Source organism: Aspergillus uvarum (assembly GCF_003184745.1).
Source record: "Aspergillus uvarum CBS 121591 unplaced genomic scaffold BO82scaffold_116, whole genome shotgun sequence".
Lineage (NCBI taxonomy): Eukaryota > Fungi > Ascomycota > Eurotiomycetes > Eurotiales > Aspergillaceae > Aspergillus > Aspergillus uvarum.
The window spans coordinates 25,462-48,900 of NW_020291413.1; the positions used below are offsets into that span (position 1 = coordinate 25,462).

Genomic DNA, 23,439 nt, shown 5'->3' on the forward strand with positions numbered 1-23,439 from the left:
TCGTAGACTCGCATTGTCCAACGGAAAGACCTAAGTCACATATCACTTTCTTATTTCACTGTTATTTCACGAACGAAAGCCGAATTCTCTGATCTTAGTAGCCCTAGTCACCTGCCGTTTCGTTTCTTGAGGAACTATGGATGTGATTGTCTCAATGTCCACTTAATCTCGCTATTGCTTTAAATCGAGCTGAATGCTGTCTGACTGACTTTGCTCCATGAAAACAATAAAACAATATGCACCGCAGGTTTTTTCTTTCTTACGTTGCGTATATACAATCTTCATCTTCAATTCTTGGATTATTGAAGCCTTGTAAGGCATATCATTGTTGACTATTGGTACTGTGCAATCCTTGCAAACAACCTACCTATCATTATGTCAATGCCCGAGCAGCACCCCGCATTATTACTCGCTGTGACGTTGCAGTCCTACTGGAGCTTGTAATTTTTGTTGATAAGAGTAGAGCGCCGTACAGTCGATGATGATGATGATGATGATGATGATGATGATGATGATGATAATTCATACGCTGGCCCCTCACTTTAGGCGATATGCAGGGATCCACTATCTGTACTCTCTATATACAACTTTGACGTGAACTATTGATTTTCTGACGAATTTAAAGCCTCGTCAAGGCCTGTGTGAACCAGTACCTGGGGTTGTGTTTTACCACCCTTGTAGCGCGCGACTTCGAAATCTCTGCGATGCCTCCGCGAAGTCCAGGACCGCCCCGAGGACGCTGCTGTCTGGCGGGACATCTTGTAGCATACCTTCCCTACCTTGACCTGCTCCTCCTAGCATATCCGATATGTTGTTTAAAACTCCTTTAATCTTCTGCCGCAGTGTTCGACATATTGTGCTAAGCCGCGGGCAGTCGATAAGTAAGTGCACCACTGTCTCCGTGGCCCTACACTCGCACCGCTCGTCTGCCTGGAATCCATATTGTTTGGCATACTTTGCTAGCCACGAATGGCCTGTGCGGAGCTGTGTAACAAGATATACTCGAGTCCGAGGAAGCGAGCCATATAGACGGCGAGACCTGCTAGGTGTCCTCCGTTTTTCAAGATCCTCCATTCTCCTTTTTACTCTCTGTAAATATTTCTGCGTATGTATCCTTTCTCCCGTGAAAGAAGGTGTTTGAAGGGGTGCTTTTTCTCTATGCCCACTGCATCCTTAGCCAGCCGGTCGGCCGCCTCGTTTCCAGGGTCCCCGCACTGACCCGGCACCCATTGCAGTCGCAGTGGAATTCCACGGGCTTCCAGCTCGCCAGCTGAGTGGTGAATAGCCTGGATGATGCACTGGCCTGATTTGTTCCATGAGTTTCTGATTACCTGCAGGGCAGACATGGTATCGCTGAGAATTGTTCCTGGTTCGTAATTTATTTCCGCGTTCCTTTGGTTTCTCTGTGCTAGCTGGAATACCAATCCAATGGCATAGTGAATCGCCATGAGCTCAGCTGCATAGACCGACCAGTACTCCATTGAGCCGATGCTGACTTGTCGAGATCCTAGGGCCTGTTGATTGCAGTCGAGAGATACTGCTGCTGCACCCAGCTGGTTTTGCTTTCCCGATGCATCCGAGAAGACTACTATGCCATGTCCTGAAATCTGCTTTGCTAAGGCTTGGGCCTGTGCTTTTTCTCGGTCTGGTTCGATCTCATCTCAGTAAAAGTCTGCGCCCGCCACGGTGCTAATGGCCTTGGGTCAATGGTCTCGAGGGCCTGTAGGCGCCTCAAGTCCATAGTTCGCATTGTCTCTGCTATTGGAAAACGTGCCATATTTCAAATGTGCGTGCTGCGTCTCATGGCTCGTTTCATGATTCCTCGCACTGGATGATCGTCCGGTAGGGTGGTGAACCGGGCTACTGTGGTCTGTGCTCGCAGCTTCAGGCGCAGGCGAGTAGGCAGCACGTGAGATTCGACTTCCAGGGCGTCTGTGGACACTGTTCGGAAGGCCGAGAGGATCTGGATTAGGGCTGTTCGTTGGATGCTTTCCAGAAGCCTGAGGTGTGTTTTGTTGCGGAGAGGATCATGCCACACCGTTGATGCGTAGTCTACGGCCGGTATTACGCAAGCTTGGTACAACTGGCGCATCTGCTCCGGTCGAAAATTTCTAAGCCCGCTCAGGGCAATGATCCTTTTGGTTGACTGCTTGACGGCCTGTGGTTTAAGTAAATAAATTCATCAAAAAGTTGCTATCTCAAACACCCACAAACACCGAATCAAAGTTTTCTAATTCTTACCCATCAGTGCGACAGAACTGCCCTAGAAGATATATGAAGGGGGTGACTCTCCAAAACCTGCTTTATTGGAGTTAAGTGGTCACCGACAACGCTGATGTGAGACAGTGCGTTGCTTAGTCAGATCAGGAGTTTCAGTAATCAGTGATTATCAATGCTGGGGGAATATCCGCTTTCAAATTCTGAGAGAATTGAATACTTTCTGCTCGACCTGTATGGTTGTCGGTCAGTAAATTGCCTCTTTCTTCCAATCACCTAGACAGTGATAGGGGGGTGTGGAATAAGGACGATAAGGAACACCCCCTGCGCATACCGGTTCTTCGACGTAACACCGAACGTTCTTCGCGAATGAACAGGCTTCTGGACTTGAAGATGAGCGTACCTGATAATATCTCACAGACGATGAGCTTAAATGGAGGATCACCGCTTAATGCGTCTTCTCCCTTGTCTCCTCATTTTCAACAATCATCCTGATTTTAACATACAATATCATAGTATGGTTTGTATGGGCAGGGATTTTTAGGGTCCCTTTCAACGTAGGTGGCGTGCTCTCTAAGCATTAAACAAGAGTGGGGGATGTAGTAGGTCAGATGTCGAGAACTTCATGTGCTTAGTGTGCAGGTTGTTCAACCCAGCAACCATGCTGTGTAACATGGAACATTCCGAAACCACTGAAGCTCTGGTACAAAGGAATAACTAGCGCATATCTAAAGCTCCTTACTCGAGGAATATGTATGAACTGGCAAAGCGCAATATGATATCGAGATTTAGAGGCTACCGCATGCATTCTTTTGGAGTTATCTAGCGTTCTTCAGACTGGGCAATAGCAGTCCATGTACGATGATTTATTCGCACCGATGACTATAAGGGCAGGCGCTTACCTGCAAAGAATTCAACATTTCCTGTATGTCGTACGTCCCTTTTACCTGCTGTAAAAAGCAACAGGAGCGCATGAAGTGAAACGAATTTACTACTGATTTGCTGTATGCTTGGGCCTGAATTCATTATCCGAAGATATCATAACATGCCATAGGGTGCATCATGCCGAATAAGATGAACCATATCCTATGTTCGCTCATCATCTGGAAAGGCTAAAATGTTTACATTGATGGCATGCGCAAGGGGGTGTTTTGCTCGGACAGCGTTGCATTTTGACTACTACCTTGAACCTCCTCAATTGTATGCTCGTGTCTGGATAGTAACAAAAACTGCCCCTCAGTACACAGACCTCCAAGTATAACTGTATCAGTGCCTACTGGATCACCTTCTAGTCCTTCTACCCTTCTGGATCGGTCAGATCTTTAGATTACAGACGTTCTCAATATCTGCTCTAGGCCTCGAACACAGAAGAAAACAAGATGTCCTGTAAGTGCCTTTCGACTCAAACAGAAAGATCCCACTGCTTATAGATGGCTCAGCTGCCTTCGATGCTAGGTTTCCCAATACGAAAGCCTTGGTGAATATCACGACCACCGAAGCCCCCGTCCCATCCTTGCCAAAAGCAGAAATCCCTGATATTCTGGAAATTTCAGCGTCGTTGAAGAGAGCAACACTTCAGGAACACCCTGACTACAATCTGGTAGCAACAGATGCCGATGTAGCCAACCTTGTTGAGTCGCTAGAGAATGTGCCGGCTGACTCACCACCTTCATTGTTCGTTGATTTGGAGGGAGTGAACCTTTCTCGACATGGAAGTGTCTCACTCCTTCAAATCTTTGCTCTTCCGCAGAAAAAAACTCACTTGATCGATATCCACACGCTCAAGGGAAAAGCCTTTACCAAATCGTCAGTCACTGGGACAACCCTGAAGGACATCCTAGAGTCTCCTTCAATCACCAAGGTTTTCTTTGATGTGCGCAATGACTCCGACGCCCTGTATAGCCACTTTGGCATAAAGCTTGCGGGTGTACAAGATCTCCAGTTGATGGAGCTTGCCACGCGAACCTTCTCGAGGAGGTGTGTTAATGGATTAGCAAGATGTATCGAAAATGACTGTCCGATGACTGCCGCGGAAAGGCGGAGCTGGAAGACGACAAAACAAAAAGGACTTGATTTATTCGCTCCGGAACGTGGAGGTACTTATGAGGTTTTCAATTTACGCCCACTGGCCGATGAGATTATACAATACTGCATTGAGGACGTCAGGCTTCTACCGAGGCTGTGGGAAAAGTACGATCGAAAGATAACTCTACGTTGGAGAGCAAAAATCAAACTGGAAGCAGAAAATCGAGTTCGTGAGTCACAATCTAGTACATTCAATGGCAAGGGCAAGCATATGGCATTAGCACCCAGCGGCTGGTCTTGAAGTTTGGGTTGTGGATGTGAGCAAGCTTAGGGGTTTTCAGCTCGCTCAGTTATTCGATCGGCTGCGAGATTTATTCTGAGTACAACAGAAGGAGTCAATCATCTAGGTTTAATCAGTGCATTCGGATACAATAAAGTGTTCTTTTGTAGGGAATAAAGAAATGGGCATGTTCTGCGTCCAGAGATCGCTTCATTTGATATTCACACCGGCGCCGCGAACATATTCATCGCGAAACCTGCTGGTACGGAGGACTTTTGAACAGATATACATATCGTATACTCTCAAGCTCTTTCTAAACGCGGTCTATCGCCCCTGCTCCTTCGTCCAGTATCGCTACATCTTCCTTCGGGCCCGAGGTCTCAGCAGCCCGGGTCCGCAAGGCGTCAGCAGCATGTGGCGAGTGCAAGCGACACAAGGCAAAGGTAACGATCCTTTAGTATGTAGGTCACTTTCGTCCAAAGTCGTTAGTCCTCTCGCTTCATTCTGACCGTGTTCTAGATATCTTTTATTGATGTAACGGGTGGAATATAGGCACTAGTTTGACACATGTCTCAATAGGCAAGAAGTCCGCCACTGTTGTCGGCCGCAGGAGATACACACACAGGATAAGACTGAATCGCAGACAAACGAAGATGAAACTACCTCATAGTCGTAGTGTATGGTGTTCAATTATCTAAATTACGTCAAAGGATTCTTGTGACAGGAGTTAGATAAAGTGTGCAAGAATAAACCAGAAGCAGGATCCACCGAGCCAAATGAAGCGGCGAGAAAGCTTGAAGCAGAAACCAAGATCAAGAGAGGCTCACAACTGTCACACAAATGCTTAATCCCACTAAGAGGAAGAATATAAGGGACTGGGGGGAAAACGGCTACAACAAGTCTCAAAGAAGATCAGAATACAATAAAAGGAAAAAACGAAACCAAGATTAAACAGAAAAAAAACAATTGGATATAATATTACTTCACTCTGGATAAAAATCAACGAATAGTAGCAATAGTGGAACCCTGCATATAGCCTTATGCTAGAGATTAACTCAACTACTAGGCTTAGGATTGTGCTTGTACAAGTACCCGACAACTGCTCGACTCTACTACTGTTTATGCGAACCAAATCTCAATACTAAGAATAGTATTAAGGGTCCTTGGACAGTTATTAAAAGGGTGCGTTATCTCTGCCCAAAAAGCTTCTGTTTGACTTATTGGAACCTAACCTGGCGGAAAACTGTACAGGTGCAGCTTCTAATTTAAAAGACCAGCTTTAGCTACTTATAATTACATATTCTACCGGGCAAGTTGCGGCAGAAGCCTCCAGGATCCAAATATACCAGCCGAGAACATACTATCTTAGAAATAATATTATCTAAATACTAGTCATTATCTTCTTTTAAATCACCTGCCTTTTTTACTTGCCGCCTGTCGACATATTCCACTTGCTGTGCCCCTGCCGGTGACAGCCGTCAAAAGAGTTCTTTAAAGCCTAATAATAATTTAGTACTTGCTGTACAATAAAAGCATAGTTTTAGTTAGATTATATTCTCACCGCCTGTACTGCGCCCCGTGCCGACCACCCCTAAGAATACCCCTTGATATAATTCTGGTCAATCTCGCTCACATGCTCATAACAACTACCAGGTTTATCATTGAGCTCAGCAGTTAAGTAAAGTTTTTGTAGTATATGTTCCTCATTCAAGCACCGGTTCAAGTCAAAGAGCGAGAAGAGAACAAGAAGTGGTTTTCTTCCGCTGATTGGCTGAACGGGAAATGTATCGGGATGGTAAAGGAGAGAAGTTCCTGTTCGCACTAACGAATAGTAGATTCTTGGCAGGTACCTATTGCCAATACAGTACCACTTTGAAACATACCGAACACACGTCAAACTTGAAGAAGCAAGGCCCATCATAAATCCTTTACCCCGCTTGACCATTCCTCCTCGCTTGACTTCATTCTCTTCTAGCCTCCAAGGCAATTCAGTACACAGAAAGAGGTTCTTCGACAATTAACAATCAGGCTTTTGTGTTCAGAATTTTGTGAGGTTTCCCACGACCAGACATTCTATACCGACATCTCCAAGAGGTAGATGATGAGGCCCACAAAGGGCTTAGTTTAAGGAAGAGAGACTTCAAGCGATTCTTCTCATGCTATCAAAAGTAACTCGGTGCTATCCCATCGATCTGTCTGCCCAAGCCGCCACATTGCTTTGAGTCGCATTTCGTCATCCAACACTTAGATTGTAATATTGGATTACTTGCTTTTTTTGAATACCATCCAGGATAAACGTCCAAATATGTCAAAGTATAATTATTAATATGCTAGTTATAAGGATCCTCATCGGGTTCGGAAATGGTTCGACCTTGTTTACAATATGGTCCGAAATATGGCATTTTTAATGTTTTAATGAAGATATATCGATGAGACCAGATTTCGGATGAAAACTGCTTGTATGATCTGTGGCTCAGAAACCCAATAATCGCGTGCCAAGTATATACAGCTAGGCAACTGGGCCGGGTTTGCTACTGCAGCTTCTGCTCAGCAGAGTTGTTTCTCTGCCTCTATCTATTCACCTACTCCAACCCTCTCCGCCTACGCCCTCCTCTTTACTGCACTGCCTATGCGGTGAATCCTCCAGTCTCTTTGGTAATCCTTATTCACTTATGTGTTCTACCCTCTCTACCTAGGTATATATATCTTCATTTCTCTCATGCTTGCTTGCTTCCTCTTTTTTATTCACTGTACCTCTTTCTTACATGGGTGAGAACTTCCAGACATGTTAGTATCTGGTCTTGCTCTTCTCCTCCCCTCTCCTATCCGGTCCATTGTCTTCTTTGCTGAGCCCAAGCTAACCTTGATATTTTCACCTTGTGTACCAGCTTTGTCTACGTCTATCTGCAACAGTCTGCCTTTTTGTTTCTACTATTTTCTGCAGTGTAAGTTATCTTCTGCCTAGCCCACCCTCTCCTCTGCTTAGGCTATCCCATATCTACTTGTGTACTAATAGGTTTGGCTTTACTCTATAAAAAACAACAATGCCTACGGCCGACGCCAATGTACCTCGCTCGGCTGTGTCCCCCCTCCGCCTACCCTTCCCCTCCCAGCCTGTCATTCCGGTGGTGAACGACCTGAACCAAACGCTTGCGGAGCTCTTTAAACTCCACTGGCCATTTGGGTATCCAGACCTCGAACTTGCCATCTCGAATGCTCGAACCACTGATATCCTGGTCGAGATTACTGATGTAGTAATAAACTTTTACGCGGACTCCATAAGGCACGGGGCAGCCTTGAATGTCCTCAATACTTGCAGGGAAATTCTAGACCTGGTGCTTGAGTTCACCCGTATCCATCTTCCTCAGCCAGGTCCCCTGTAGTGGTCACTGTTTATTTATTTTCGTACATAGCCTTTTGAAATAACAGACACCTGTTCCTTATTCTGTTACAACATCAATTCACGGTGCCTCAATCTCGCTCTGGGTTACAGAGAAATAGAATACAGTCGGTTATATTTCAGTGCTAGCAGTACCCTGGCTCTTGTTACTATAAACACATCAGCAATTCTCTTTTTCTCCAGGCGAGGGAGGAAGGCATACGTACAGTATATGAGAGTCTTATCTTCTCACCCATCGACCAGTACATCCCCAAGCTCAGCGTGCGATCTCAGGACTAGACTATCAGGGTTGAGCTCATTGTATGGTTAAGAATGTACTCATCCTTATGTAGTGTGGAATCAGTCGCAAAATGCACATTGAAGGACCAGAGCTACGGGATAATGGGTCTCAATCCCAAGGTTTTGAAAGCTGTTCTTTAAAGTCCTCTTGCAGCCGATGTACCTCAGCTCGATAATAACAGGTATAAGCCTACTCTACAGCTACTGTAGCTCGGGCAGTGCTTTTTTATTGTAAGAACCTGCAATATATGCCTTACACTACATGGCTTCATTATCTTCCAGCTTCGTGCCAAAGACTGGCTTAATGTTGTTTCACTCCGGCGTTGCTGAAACAATCGAAGAGTGTAGGTGGTGACACCGATGTCCGGAAGAACTGTAGGTTGATTTCGAAAATTTAATGAATGAACTTTAGGTGGGCAAGTTCTCGCTCATTCGAACAGCCAAGGATGTGATCACACCACACAATATCGTTCGGGCTGTCTACACCACCCTGAGAAAAGAGAGTTCGGGTGTAATTGGCGACCTGTAAATCTCGGTCGGCAGTTTCATCTGGGTTGAACGCCAGACCAACCCGTCTAAGGGTCTTGTAATCCTCAAGCATCGGGCCAACGTTCACAGTTGGACAGAAAGCTTAAGCCCGGAAGGCGACATCATAGGCTGTTAGAATACCTCTAGGGTCAGAATCTGAGAGTATTCACTGTCGAGAACTCGCATTTGCGACCTACCTAGCAAGAGGCTACTTGTTAATTCCTTGTCTGATGGGTGGCAATGAGTTCAATCTAAGAGTTGTTTGCATCGAGTTTCATCGATAATTGAGCCTGTACAGAATGAACATCGAATGTAGTCAACACAATACAAGATATTGTTGCTTGATTAAGAAGGCTCCTGAGGGATCAAGGACATGGCAAAGTATCAACAGCTTTAAACACAGTATTCTCAAATCCGTTACTAGTCGGTGTAACTAGCCGAATACCCCGCCTCAACGAAGATTAGGTTCCATCTGGTTGTAAAAGCAGTTTCAAGAAATGTCAACAACTGCAGCATTTCTTGCTCAAAATCTTCGAGTGGCACCCAATCATTCGATTGAGCGTTATACTGACTCCAAATAAACTTGCAAACCTGATGAAACATGGCCTGGGGCTCCGCGATAAACCGACGAAGTTTTTTAGAAACAGGGTTATTTGAGTCAAAGTGCTGAGCAAGGAGAGAAAGTTTCAACAAAGCATCCCTAGTGAGCACACTGGAAATTTCTGTCATATGGTCACAGAGTAGCTTATTACCCATAAGGTGGGATACATCTTTCTTGTAGAATGCCTCCTCTTTCAGGTCCTGGCATTCTTGCAACAGGAGTCTGGCTTCCTTGCTGAGTTCTTTCTTAAAATTCTCGCCGCAGAATAGTCTTCGCAGCCTTCAGAACAGATTGAGCCGGATGCTGAAGGAAACTTTCGTGGCTTGTAATCTGTAAAGCCTTAGGTACAGTAGTATAATCAGCTAATGTCATATCTCTTTAGTACTGTAATGATAGGGCTATGCTTACATAATTTACCGAGCAGTGGTGATCGAAAGACAAAAGACAGATGGTGAAGTGTATGGGTCTTAGGCATTCCATGTCAATGCTACATAGAGCGTCGGGCGGAAATCTCTCGCTTTATGAGAGTGACAGGTCACAATGGAACATCTGGTTGCTCTGTATGGGTTAGTGGCCAAATCTATCTAGCCCCTAGGCCCCCCGTCACGCTTCCACCATTGGAAAAAGGCGTGATGTTTTGGGAACAACCCACTACCCGTCCTACATTCGACATATTCTAGTGTATTGAACCTCTTCGTATTTGATTTTGCAAAGGCATCTATCCCCGCCCCTGAAACTCTGCTTCTCCATCGCTTAATGTGCAATAGCTGAACCCATCCCGCCACAAAGCGTTATGGAGCGATCTAATAATATACTAACAATAGAGGCAGTTGCAAAAGAAATCCCTTCGTAGGAATCAGAATAGTGATGATTGTTATTAAGAAAGGAAGCCTGCTGTTCTAGTGCAGATAAATCAAGGATATGTATTATACAGTCTGAGTGCGCTTTTTTCCCAGAGATTAGAATATTTTCTTCAAGCTATTGCCATCTCTTTTACCGATACCTAACCTTCCACAACGCCCTGGGGTTCCCTCTTGATTGTTTACATCATGTCAGATACAGATGCTATTTTATTCGTCATTATTGTTTATGATTGCTCGTAGCATGGGGAATATTCGGCAATTCTCTCATTGACCTCTGGAATGAGGTAAGAAGACAGTATAGGTTAAAACAACTTCCGCCATCACAGCGCACAAGCTCGTTCTATCAATTGACGTGACACTAGTCATAGCGACTGCGTGGCAAGCGCCTGTCTAAAATAGGTGATAATTCTAGTGACCAGTAGTTGATAGCGGCCTAGGCCATACAGTCGGCATCACACTAAGGGGAGCTCATCCAGCCGTGACGGGAATGACTCTGTGTGCTTACTGAGACTCCGCGAATGGAGGCTGATGTGGCTGTTTTACAATCGGTTTTACTGTATCTCGGCTTAATGGGCCGCGATGGGATTCATTTTCATGTATTACAGTCATCGCGAATGTCAGAAGTGGATCCGGACGTGCACTCCAGTCCTACCGACAAGCCAATTCCCAGCATTGGGTTTGTTGTGTTGGATACTCACTAGCTGTGACGAACGACATCGATGTGCTCAAGCCCGTACCGCATACACAAGTTTGACACATGTCAGCGTTTTGAAAGAGCTCGTTTCCGTAATAATTTAAGAGTATGCAGCCAATGTTCTAGGCTTCAGGCAGGAAACAGATCCCCGACAGCTGCGGCGGAGAGTATTACGTGCTTCATGACCGCGAAACTATGATTTAATGCGCCGACATCGTACGTGCTCCTTTCCTGGCCATATCTTGCCCTCCAACAAGTCGTTCGCCCATACTTCTCCCGAGAACCTTTACAATCCGCCTCCGTGACGAAAAAGCTCCCAGGATATGTCCGTACTAGCCGTGCTATCTCTATCCATTGTATCTAACTCGCGGCGCAAGTGTTAATCAAGAGCTTATTAGCGTAGGGCTAGTAGGTAAGCACACAGAAAAGCACGCATTAAATTATTATACATTCATGCATCACTCTGTAAAGAAGGTATGTTATTTGCCGGAACATTTTTTAGCTGAAAGCATTTGCCAAATGGTTATGACTAAGTACCTGCCTTTTTACTGGTCAGTACATTAGAATGCTCTCGAGCTCGTATTTCATTTACAAAGCGTATTTTGTTTAACTTGTATTGTAATTTCATCATTAAGGTTTGTAAGCTTGATCTGAAAATTTTAGCTTTTGTTGTAAGGTTTATGGTCTACTTGGAGCGCAGGCAGGGGCAAGAAATAGGCAATAATAAATGTAGGTAGTGAGGCATCTCGCAAGGCACACTTTAGTCAGCTCCTACAGAAGATATAAAGAGTCTTCAGGGTCAGCCGACAAAGAATCCAACCAGTCTCATTTCCAAGTCACTTCCTCTATCTTGCATTTATTGATAAACATATTTTCTCACCATGTCATCTTCATCCACAATCATGACTGACACTCCCGAGCATGTTCTAGGGATCGAAGACGTCCCATTTATCCCCCGCCACTCTCTTGAGCGTGTCGGAAAATTTGAGAAGATCGAGTTTGAGCAGTTGCAAAAGCTCACGGGCGAATTCGAGAAGGAAGTTCTCCAGCCGCAGAGAACAAGGGCCGATACCACAATCAACGTGGTATATGTCGTCAACACGGGCAGCGATGAGAAAGCGACGAACATGCATGAGAGCATCAAAGTGAAACTTGAAGAAATGGAGGAAAGTACAGGTGCCATAATTAAGTTCTTAGGCACCTACCGCGTCAATGTCCTTTCTCTTCGAAAATCACAGCCCGTCGGCGAGAGGGAGGGCGTGCAATATGCCAATGACCGGATCTGGGAAATCGATTCACTTGTCAGAGAACTTCAAATGGGCAATCAGAACAACCCTACAACTGATCATACTATACCTGACGGCCTTGAAGATGCAATCAATGACGCGGATGTGTACATCTTCGGGTCTCAGGAGGCATGTCCAATTCTTGATGTTAAGACGCCCTATGAGCCGAATTACCTCATGTATTACTTCGCCTCAGCCACAACGTTTGATATCAGCCTTGATGAGCGTTTTTCCATGGGAAAGACTGCGGGACTGCAGGCTGTGAAGGAAGCTGTTATGCTGGCCATTGAAAGGAACAGCAACAAATATGCTGGACACTGCACTTGGACTGGTGGTAAGGTCCTTGAAGAAAAAGGGTGCGCTACGAGTCATTCCAACTGGCACAAAGAGCTCGGCCCTAAGGGTACTGATCGGTTTACGTATCCAACCGAAGGATACCGAGAATTGAAACTACCTGCTGGATTGGTTAAACACATAAACACTCTTTCGGACAAAACTGCTTCTCAGTGATCGCATGCAAGATACTCAGTGGCATTTTCAGTCACTATGATGGGATCCAACCAGCCCAGTATCTCAGGGACATTGTTTCACTACTGCACTTCCACTAATGATGGCGGCAACTCTTACAGGGGCTGGTCATAGAAGATGTTTGCGGCTGATGTCTGTTGGCTTGGCTCTGGCTTCTGATCCGATTGAGTTATTATGTTTGTTGCAGGAGTTTAAGGTCGTCCCAATGTTTCCAAGTTCTCTTTAGGTCTTACTTGAAATTGATCCAGACACTATGCATCCTCTTTCCGCCTTCCATTCCTGAAAGTAGAGCACCACACCCCAGAGCATCCGACCGAAGTGAAATTTAGGCTGGTGTCATTCCTTATGGTTATCGAATTGAAACTCAAATGATGGCTGCCAGATCGTGTATACAAGAGCAAGCTCTTTGAAGTCATCAATATAATAAGTTGGTCCTTAAACTTTTGTTTACATAGTTATTGCTTGATTTACTTAGACCAGCGATACTTCAGTAACTTCATCCGGTTGTTGGAAAAAAAATTGGTTTGCTTATTAATTTACTTTTCTTTTCGCTGATAATAATACGTGGCATAGCATGGAATAAGCGGTTGGTAACTTGACAAGCAGCCTAAAGCATAGCACATGTTTCGATGGCTCAGTCGAAGATTCCAGAATTATGAATTGTGAGTCTAGTGAGTTAGTTGTACCCAAAATTACATAGTATCTTGCTTCATGCCAAGAGGATATGCTTGATTACACCAAGAGTATGTGGATTAGTGCTCTTAGCATGGTGTTCGGGAACAATATTCCAAGAGTCCTAGGTAGGCATGGCAATTGTGCAACGCACTGTACCTGATCAGCTAAGCTGGTAGAACTTCGCGTCAGCAACGGGGAGTCCAGTAGAAGGAAAGGAGACACAGGTACAGGTAAGGTGGGATGAAAACAGGCAGAAAACTAAAAAACGTAATGAAAGAGGGAGTAGAAGGCGACAAAAGGAAGGCCAAAAGGTAGACAGAGGTCTTGGAGAGAAGATGATGAAAGATGTAAATTCAGAAAAACAAGGCGTTGTGAGGATAAACTCAGGTGGTGGCACCTTACGTGGCTGGCCATACTCTCTCATTACCAGTTCGAGCCCGATGACATCTGGTCTTATCATGATATATAAGTTAGAAAGGGAGGACGATTACTAGTAATCTGATTACTCCGTTGTGCCTGCTGCATACCGATTCAATCCAAACCCAAGGCCGATAGTAGTAAAGTCTCCCGCTTGGGATAAAAAGCACGTTCAGCAGCAACCACAAATCAATTCACCGCCGTCCTGCACCCTCTGAGCAAGATTAAAAAATTGCCAGTCAGTCCTCATATGTATCTTGGGTAATAGAAGAGCTCACTCATTTATGAGGACCACTTATTCTGTCTGTTGTCGTTAACCACTTGGCTACCTGGACAGAACTCGTGAATTCTCAGATGGCTTCAGCTGATCAGTCTCGAGCTCTATATAAGTAATATTTCACTCACAGTTGAAAAGCTCCTATCAGTGGAAAGAGATATACTTTTCCAACGGTGCAGCTTGCTCCGATAATATGTAGGCGAGTTGTGCTCTGTAACATAGATGGAAGCCTGCCTTTTTTTATAGCTGATATCGGGTCCAGAGTAACAACAGCCCGCTGAACATGACTTTGGTATCCATTAGTTTCCAGACACCAGCATACAATATTCAGGATTCTCACGGAGGCTTATTTCTCTCAGATACCATCCACCAGTCCAGGTGCATCGTGTAGGACTGAAGCAGTGTACTAATAGGAATCAGGCATTTCTCTTGTTGAAGACTCAAAAGCCGTTCGAAGGATGGTACGAATATCTCCCCTCCCATTAACGTTCCATTCTTCTCTGCTTTACTCTTTCTTCGGCTTGTCTGGGCTTCTTTGGCTTCGCGATTTGATGGTTCTTCAGGTTGTTGTGTGATGAATACTTTGTCGCATCCACTATACTTAAGTCGATTTCTCCTGATAACATGCTTGAAGAATTCTGACAGATGTTCTCCAAGCTCTGTGCTGTTGGCAAAAATCCTCCAACACCCACATTCTCTCAATTCGCAGATTCTGCAGACATGTCAGCAATCACTGTAGCATACAACTTACAACATAGGGCATGTTTATCACCTCGGACCATTATCGGGTTTGAACTCTGGATCTCGCTTAGGGGAGTTCGCATGGTGATTTCTGATATGCGCTCTAGCTTTGTCAAGTGAGTCAAAGCAATGTTCACAGTAAGGACATAAATGTGACTTCGGGAATAGATGGTGTTCTTTGATATGATTTGTGAGTGCGTAGAGCCTGTAAAATGTTCCATATCCGCATCCTGACCAAGTGCAAGGAAATTCAACCACTTTTTGGCTTTTGATTTCAGTTAGGATAATATTCATGAACACGAAGTGACATGAAAGGACTTAACGTACTCTGTCTTGCTGTTACACGAGTAAAAGGCTGTTGAATAGCTGTCTGCTAGTGCTAAGTCATTTTGCTATACAATTACAGTAAACGTAAGCCCCCGGGATAAGAATTTAAGGTGTGAATATACCTGATTAAAGGAGTTTGAGACTGGGTCTTGGCCATCCTCTGAGAGAGACTTCTGTGCTGGTCAACAAAAGGACTCTACAGTATTATCATCCATGCGCGAACTTGAGAATATATTGATAGCACTGACAGAGGCTTGATATATCTTTTGTGGCAGGTGATTCAGGTATCCCGACATTATAACAAAGAACCATAAAAGATTTTCTGCTTTTAGATGGTTGAACGCGACTGTAATCTTCGAGGCGACAAAGCTCGGCTTTTCCCCTATCTTAGGAAAAAGAGGCGACTTATATTCTCAACCTGGTCCGGCACGTACAAAGTGGAAATTACGATAGACGCAACATGCTGCAACTCAAAAAGCCACACAACTTCAGCTGAGAATGAAATTTGATCAGGGCTATCCTGGCGTAGTCTAGCGACCGAGTTCCACGCTATGCATCTCGGGATCTGTAATAGAAGGCGATTTACCAGGCGAGTCGCCTACCTTGTGATCTTAGCTAGTTTTCCTACTTAGAAATCAAGAAATTGTTCCATATTACCTATTCTCGAGTTACCCACATGAATTCCCTTCTCTGCAGGCTTTTGCCACACTCTACCCCGCTCAGTATCATAAAATACTAAAAAGAGTATTATGTTGGTGATTGTCTAGAATCTTATTGAATGTTCAACAAACCGCATTTGCTTAATACCGCCTCATCTTTGATAAAACTGGAGGAACGGCTTCTAAAAGGACAGCATAAGCTGTGGCTTGAAGCTAACTGATATGAATCATGCTTTTGAGTTGATGTATAGTATTGTATAATAACTAATTCGCAGACTCCTTGGCCCTGCGAAAGATGACTGACAAACTTGGCATTATCGAAGGAGCCCGGTGATAAAGATTCTTCTATAATACATTCAGTGTGAAGGCTGATGATTGCATCTAGTCCTGCCCCATTAACACTAATATTCCAGCTGACATGGATGGGAGACCAGGAGTTCTCATCGAGAACCTGATGAAAAAGTATAGATATTAAGCGGGGCGAAATACGTATATTTTTGTAGTATATTTGAAGATACATTGTCTCTTACACAACATTTGGCATATAGCAGCCTGGTGGATACTATCTCATAAATAAACATCATCTCTTAAAGATCTATGCATATACTACCACTGTTGAACAATACTAAAAGGTCTATTTGGAAGAAAATATCAGGCATCAATAAACTGGCCCGTGGTTTTTGTAAAAAATAGGACCTATCAGTAACAACAAATAGGCCCTCAACTTGGTAAACCCGAATCATCTTTGTACTTTAGGTAGTTTCGTCACGCTATGAAGTCTCCACGATGATGAAAAGCTTATAAGAGAAGTATCTACTTGGATAACATGGATAATTTGTTTTTGTATTTCGATACCAAGGCAGGACAAGACAATAGTCGAACGCCCAAAGCTTAAATTCACTAAGCACTAATGTAATCCTGGAACCGCGTGCAGCATCTCAGGATAACATTTGGAAACAAGCAGTTCTGGTTGAAGTAATTACATTATTTGGGTGGCGGTCAGATACTGTGTTCTGTTGCAATACGACACAGTAGCAGTGCTATTGAATTGAGACCCGTAACTTAGTAACTATTACTTATATATTTCTGCCTATACTTAGTCCTTCATGCTAAGTAGATATGAAGCAGGCGAGCTGCTGGCTACATAGCAAAGCACACCCCCCAGTCAATATATTAACATAACTTAAACGCCCATCGTCAAAGTGGTTCGCATATCTGGATCCATACATTTCTCCAGCGGAGTGTCACAATAAGTTCAAGGATGTGAGTTGAGTAACGCCGGGGTCCGTGAAGAGGGCGACCAAAGTGTTGTGGAAAGATTCTAGCATATAAAGTATTAGTACTGTAACACAATAAATAAATCTATGTGATAGCAACTGGAAAATAATAGCTTCTAGAGCCCAGCTGGGGAATAGTATGAGTAAAACAAAGTACGACGAAAACAGGAGAGTTAATGACACATCTTAATTATGCATAGGTTTTTGGTCTTATTATCAATGAATGATTCTGAACCGCAGATACGAACTCAACGCCACAGATGTCATGCACGTCATCGAACAACATGCTGCACACTATAAGCATTTCGGCTGTATCCGGAATCTCCATGAATCCCCATACGGCCCAAATCGGAAACCAGCAAGATATAGATATTCGTGGTCAAGTTCTCGGGCAGCAGGTGCTTCCATATCTAATGATGCTACAATAGCAGCCTAGCTAAGCTTTATTTTTGAGCTTTATGGAATAAACTGGTACTAGGTCGATACTAGCATATTATAATTTGAGATACGTCAAGTCAAAACATGTTCAGCACCGAAAGATCTTGATGACAGAGTTAGGTCTGGGAACGATTTTTAGTCCATCTGACATTCAATCGCGATCACAAAAGATGATGTCAGAAACGTCCGAAAACACCCAGACAATTTCATCCTGCAAATTGTTAATAAGATTCAGACATCCTGAATATTTGTACTCACGCCATAAACTATATCAACGAACATTATATCTCTTTCAGGAGGAGCAGTGCGCGACACAGATTTAATCCGAATAAGACTCAACCGGTTGTCAGAGTCTGTCAAATAAAATCGTAATATATCATCATTCTGTAGGGATATCTCTTCTATATCCGGCTGGACCTGTGTACTCTCGTACCAACGACCTAGGATGCGTATTGTGTCGTCATTGTAATCAAGAAGTAGTCCTGTACAGCGAGAACTCACATAGCACGCTTTGATTGTTCGAATGTTTCTAAATGAAGCTTGTGAAGAAAACTGAAGGAACACAGAATTCTGCAACTGATTCACCACTGGATTATGCGGTCTCATCTGTGGTATAGAATCCTGGAGCGTAGATTCTAGAGGGTTCTTGAGTGGCTGACAGATTGTCCCCAAGCTCGTGAAGCTAGGTAGACCAGGAGACATATCATAGTAGAGGCCCAGGATTTCTCCATCCCCAGGACCATATATTCTTTTCATCCTGATCACGGAAGGCGAAAAAGAAGGTCCAAGAAAGTGATGCCTATCTCTGCTGGTTGTGATCTATATGAAGTTAGCAGACGTCATTCTCGGACTTGGCTATTCATACAGCAAGATAACGATTGTACAGTGAATCATTCTGATGCCAGTAAACATGAATTGAAAGTACCGTTTCTGAGCAGTCAAATTGAATATGGATCGGACAACCGTGTTGTTTACCGTACCACGATACCATTAGCTGCTCTCTAGAATTTGTAGAGTGATGGTGGATTCCTAGACCGACAAGTCCTTCATCGGAGCAGAATGCGGTTAATCCGCACAGCAGCTGGTTTCGTAAAGATATGTATCTCATATATCGCTGAGACTGGGTTGCAAAATGGAAATGGCGCGGCCAGTCGTAGAAAAGCTTCGGAGAGAGCCAACGCAGCTGGCCGTAAGGTATCGGAGATAGCCAAAGGAAATCATGTCCGAATGTCGATTTATCGTGAGTGCTGGTCATAGAAATTTTCCAGACCTAGTTTAAAATCAGCCTCAAGCACTAGTCTTACATTAGAGGTTTCATACATCCCAGGCAATATCAATGTAGACCGGCCCTGCTTCTCGACACAAAATAACACGAAAAAGCTTGCTGCTCTCTAGTTCGTTCATGTTCTCCGAACTGGCTTCAGTCCCGGTTAAGAACTTCAGCTTCTGAAGTCCGTAAGTGCCAAAACCGAAGACACAGGCGGTACAATAAGATGGGACCAAAATTGAGGTAGAACAACTGCCCATCTGACCATACAGCACACACCCTTGTCGAATGCCGCATACATAGGTTCCATTGATAATGTTGGTGAAGTATACCACTAGCTTTCCGTGTAAAGAGATAGTTGCACACCCAGCTGAACGAGGAAGGTATGACCGGATACTATTTGATGCATTGAGTGCAAGTAAGCACCGAATGGCACCAGGGTCGAGGAAATCCCATATCATCGCACTCAGCTCGGCTGGCAGCTTTGTGCATCTCCTCAATAATCCACAAAGGATGCCATCGTGTTCTTTGAGGCGAAAATCTTCGAATAATGCAACGATTGAATTAGAAGAGAGAGGGTAGGTTTTATAGATCTCTTGCGGAAGTTCAGTCCATACGACTGGTGTTGTTGCAAGGATAAAATCTGAGAGAGTGCGACGACTTGGAAGATTGATTACAGCTGCTTTGCAAAGAATGTGCATAGCAGGAGTAAAGACTGCTCTTCTTCGCGGATGATTGTAGACACGAATGGATAATTCTTCCAAGTATATTACTTCATTGCCTTGGAAGCTTATAGCTTGAGTTACAACTGGATCCTTGCATGTAGAAAGCAGTAGGACTTTGTGGATTAGTACATAGTTGGATTATTTCTGGACGTCACATACCTAAACAGAAAAAACTGTTTGCATTGAATTTCTGTCCGCAGAGTACGCAATGGGGCAGCCTAACGTACTGGTAAGGCTTTTGCATAGGGGGTGCCATGGTGTAACGTGCGGGATGTCAAGCCTGAGAGAATAGAACAAAACCTGAGTAGCACGAAGCGGCATCGTCAGTGATTTATGCTTTCCGGGAGCGGTCTGCAAATGTGCACGGCGAATGAAAAGCTGCAGCACGGTGCGCTACTTACCGCCTTTATTTAGAATATGATACCTTGCATCTGAGAAAGTCAGAATAACGCGATACTTAATGACTATCTAGCAAGATCGCGGATCCAGAAACATCTCCTTGGCACTGTCTTTTACTGAATACCGAAGTCTCAAGATCTATATTCCGACCGAACGGTCAAAGGAATAATCAAATGTTACTGATATGAGAGAACAGTCGGTAATTACAGTCATTCAAGGGGCTGCACAGAAAGAAAGAAAACACAGCACTATCAACAGATGAATTGCGACAAATCTTGATATTTATGGTAGAGAGACTTCGCTATGTTGAGTAGCGATAGATCGGTATCATGCATAAAACAGACAATAAACAGAAACATGGCTAGTCAGGAGCATGTTGAATGCGTAAGAGTGAGCAATTTCCTTTCACAGTAGAACTGGAAGATTCTCCGTGTCCTTATCAGCGTAAATCTTTTTGGCACCATTAACGTATAATTGTTTCGCAACTATCCATTCACCCGGGGAGCCCAGCCCTACCTTCCCGGTAGCCTCCTTCCATGAGTAAGAATATTGACTTGTTGATAGAAATTTGACCACTTTTTCGAACCCTTCAGGGACTTGACCAGGTGGTGGTAGATTTGGAGTGGTCCGCAGCATGGCTCTTGTCTGATTGAGGACAGGGAGTTGATACGCTCCTGACTCCGATGTCGTCTTGATTGCATCAGGTTCCTTATTGATCCATGGCACCGGTGGTATACCGATCATGTCATGAAAGGTTTTCTTGATGACTGCCCCATCATCATCCTTGCCCAAATCCTTGTAGTCATTGTTGCTTCCAAAGTCGTCACTACCCCACAGTGCTTCCAGCTTTGTCTCTGCTTCTGTTTTCCCACGGCGGGCTTTCCATAGTCTCAAATGCACTCCAACGAGGGTTCCAGCATAGACAAACTTGGCATCATTAGATCTGTTGCTGTGGAAGAACTCTTTGCAATAATCAAGGGCTTCGGTCTCAACAGCTGTAGTGATATAAGAAGTCCTATTGATCGTGCGCTTGGCCTCAATGAAGCACAGAATTTGAATTTCTCGGTGTTCGGTCAAATAGTGTATAACAAGATCGCAAGCCAAGTCCGAATTGTCGTGTGGGGGAATTTGTGAGTTCACAAAAACAGTACTGTACTTGTCTCCAACGAACACCACCTTGTTAAGAACATTCTCAAGAACTTGCACAGCAACGGACTCTTTTGGCGGCGTATAGTCGTCAGGAGGGGGGAATTTCACGCGAGCTTTGTTGTACAAGGGGAGATTGGCGTATGTGATCAGCCCTTGGGCAATGGCTCCGTGATTCATGTCGACACCGAATATCGAAATTTCGAGTTCGGAGAAGGTTTCATAAATGACGACAAATGTGTAGAAGAGATTATGAGGAAATTTTCGGGGCCTATATGACTATTTATCATATGTGAACGTGTCTAGTGTGTTCGCCTAGCTGTAAAACTTCCAGCTATCAAGCTCGGTAGCAACCACTTCACACCATATGAATAGTGAATAATCCATGTACTGTACAGGCTAGCGTAGGTTGGCATCAGGGTTCGAAAACAATGTAAGGCTAATAGTCGCGAACTAAACTGTGAGGGATTCTGTACTAAATCAACTTTACTTGCTCAAACAGCCAAAATCATAAATCCTGCCTAGAAATCGCCGTCCTCGGAGGAGGAAGAGGAGGAATAGGAGGTATGGGCGACGACCGAATTACAGGTTCTGCCTTTTTCATATGCTACTGTAATATCTTGACCGATTATGTTACTATATCCGATCTGGTGCATGAACTGTGATTAATCATTGGGTCATACCTGACTCGACGGTTGCAAAAGTAGTCAGGACCATGGGCATGGTTTGAGTATCAATTCAGTGCATTGATGCGCATAAAAAATGGCGAGTGAGCCTGCAATACAAGCGGCAGAACTAAGGCAACTTGATCAGACCAAGAAGCAACAGAGAGAAGCATTACAGAGCCGTGTAACAGAGAGGGCGCTGTGGCGGTGTAAGCTTACGTATTGACATAACAGAAGAGGTAAAACATGTAAGCTTCCGTAACTAAAAGCATGGAGTGTAACTGGTGTTTGTTTTTCCGCCGACATACTTTGGACGTATGTATGGTGTCAATTCTGCCGTCATTATCTATGACGTAAGACTCCTGTTTCTGCCAGAAAACCCCAAGACCACAAGACGATGTTTTCAGAAATCTGCTTTCAATTCCACTACCTTAATCAAGCCCATGCTCTTTATAGGTGTCACCATATTCGCAACTTCGATCACACTTCATTACCTGGCTACTATTCTTTTAGTTAGTAGACAAGAAACAGGTGCTCGTTTTCCGACATAGACGCTTATGTAGCTTGTGAATAACTTTTATAGGAATACAACTGGTGCGACGTCGAGCAGACTACATTTTTTAGGATATAGAATGGTCGAGTGCAGTCATAAAGATAATCTTAGTTCTTGTGAGTCTTTCAGTAGCCTTGATCGAGTCGATTGCTTGCAGTACAAGCACTGGCCTCCTGCTGTCCTAGTGCTGACACTCTTCATATAATATTCTACGCGAGCCCTCTACATGGATTCCAGAATATTTTTCGCTAGTAGAGAAGGAATCAACGGTAGAGGAGTTTTCTTTCAGGAGCGCTCGTTGTTCTACCCACGTAACTTTTTAGATTCGCGGAGCTAAAATTTCCGGAATTTGCGAAGATGGAAGCGCCTCCTGCGAATTTGGAGCTTGGCTAGCTGGCGGGAACTTCCGTGATGTGTCAATGACACCAGCACAGTCCTCTCGAAATTGTCAAACTGTTCACACTAGGCCATATGATTGGAAGTTGAACATTCTTAAGGGAACGTTTCCAGCTCAGTAAGGGGGCAAAGAAGGAAACGATAGCTTCCGTTCTTATTCTGTAGGTTACGGCGGTGAGTGACTCTTTTCTTGATGAGCTCAGATCATTTCAAGCCACGGAAGGCGACATTCTGAACCACAGTTCAAAATGTCAACCAATTACATTCTTGATAGCATGACTAGATGTTGAAGCAGGGGCTGATCTCCCAAGCGCGACCCTCAATCTGCCTCACTTCAGATTTAGCTGTGACAAATTGTATATGACCACTGACCGCCCGTAATTTCTCCCTGACTAGTTGCCCTCTTCAACTGCTCAACCCTTTCCTGGTTCTGACACTGGAATCTCATCATGAACAATAAATTTGAGGATGTTTCAACAGCAATTGATATCCTAATTCGCTTTATACGTCCCTATGACAAGGTGATTGCAGAAAATATCAGCTTCTTGTTTAATCCAATAACGCGCGGCGATATCGACGGTGGATTAGTTGTACTTAAGAAGCGTCTGTGTCAAGCGACCGACCACGACGCGACCGACCACGACGCGACCGACCACGACACGACCGACCACGATGCGACCGACCACGATGCGACCGACCACGACGCGACCGACCACGATGCGACCGACCACGAAGCGACCGACCACGACACGACCGACCACGACGCGACCGACCAC

The 23,439-nt window shown here is 44.4% G+C and overlaps 5 protein-coding genes across 5 annotated transcripts; 2 read left to right on the forward strand and 3 right to left on the reverse strand.

Annotated features, from left to right (window-relative positions):
- Window positions 1-3,513: 3,513 nt before the first annotated feature.
- BO82DRAFT_323902 (uncharacterized protein) lies at window positions 3,514-4,656 on the forward strand. The gene is made up of 2 exons (XM_025632812.1): window positions 3,514-3,603; window positions 3,657-4,656. The coding sequence occupies exons 1-2, from the start codon at window positions 3,597-3,599 to the stop codon at window positions 4,541-4,543; spliced, it is 894 nt and encodes a 297-aa protein (XP_025485719.1). The 5' UTR covers window positions 3,514-3,596; the 3' UTR covers window positions 4,544-4,656.
- Window positions 4,657-9,149: 4,493 nt separating this feature from the next.
- On the reverse strand, window positions 9,150-9,500 carry BO82DRAFT_298506 (uncharacterized protein; the record flags this gene model as incomplete). The annotated part of the gene is made up of 1 exon (XM_025631988.1): window positions 9,150-9,500. A coding segment is annotated over one exon (351 nt), but the record flags the coding sequence as incomplete, so codon positions are not given.
- A 2,184-nt stretch (window positions 9,501-11,684) lies between these two features.
- BO82DRAFT_359972 (uncharacterized protein) lies at window positions 11,685-13,030 on the forward strand. The gene has a single exon (XM_025636718.1). It carries the CDS (start codon window positions 11,769-11,771, stop codon window positions 12,681-12,683), a length of 915 nt encoding a protein of 304 aa, XP_025485721.1. The 5' UTR covers window positions 11,685-11,768; the 3' UTR covers window positions 12,684-13,030.
- Window positions 13,031-17,542: 4,512 nt separating this feature from the next.
- On the reverse strand, window positions 17,543-19,775 carry BO82DRAFT_359973 (uncharacterized protein). The gene is made up of 5 exons (XM_025636719.1): window positions 19,664-19,775; window positions 18,833-19,617; window positions 18,378-18,782; window positions 17,771-18,331; window positions 17,543-17,723 (listed from the first exon to the last, which is right to left on the reverse strand). Exons 1-5 carry the CDS (start codon window positions 19,758-19,760, stop codon window positions 17,664-17,666), a joined length of 1,908 nt encoding a protein of 635 aa, XP_025485722.1. The 5' UTR covers window positions 19,761-19,775; the 3' UTR covers window positions 17,543-17,663.
- A 271-nt stretch (window positions 19,776-20,046) lies between these two features.
- Window positions 20,047-21,286, reverse strand: BO82DRAFT_359974 (uncharacterized protein). The gene has a single exon (XM_025636720.1). It carries the CDS (start codon window positions 21,227-21,229, stop codon window positions 20,309-20,311), a length of 921 nt encoding a protein of 306 aa, XP_025485723.1. The 5' UTR covers window positions 21,230-21,286; the 3' UTR covers window positions 20,047-20,308.
- Between the last annotated feature and the right edge of the window lie 2,153 nt (window positions 21,287-23,439).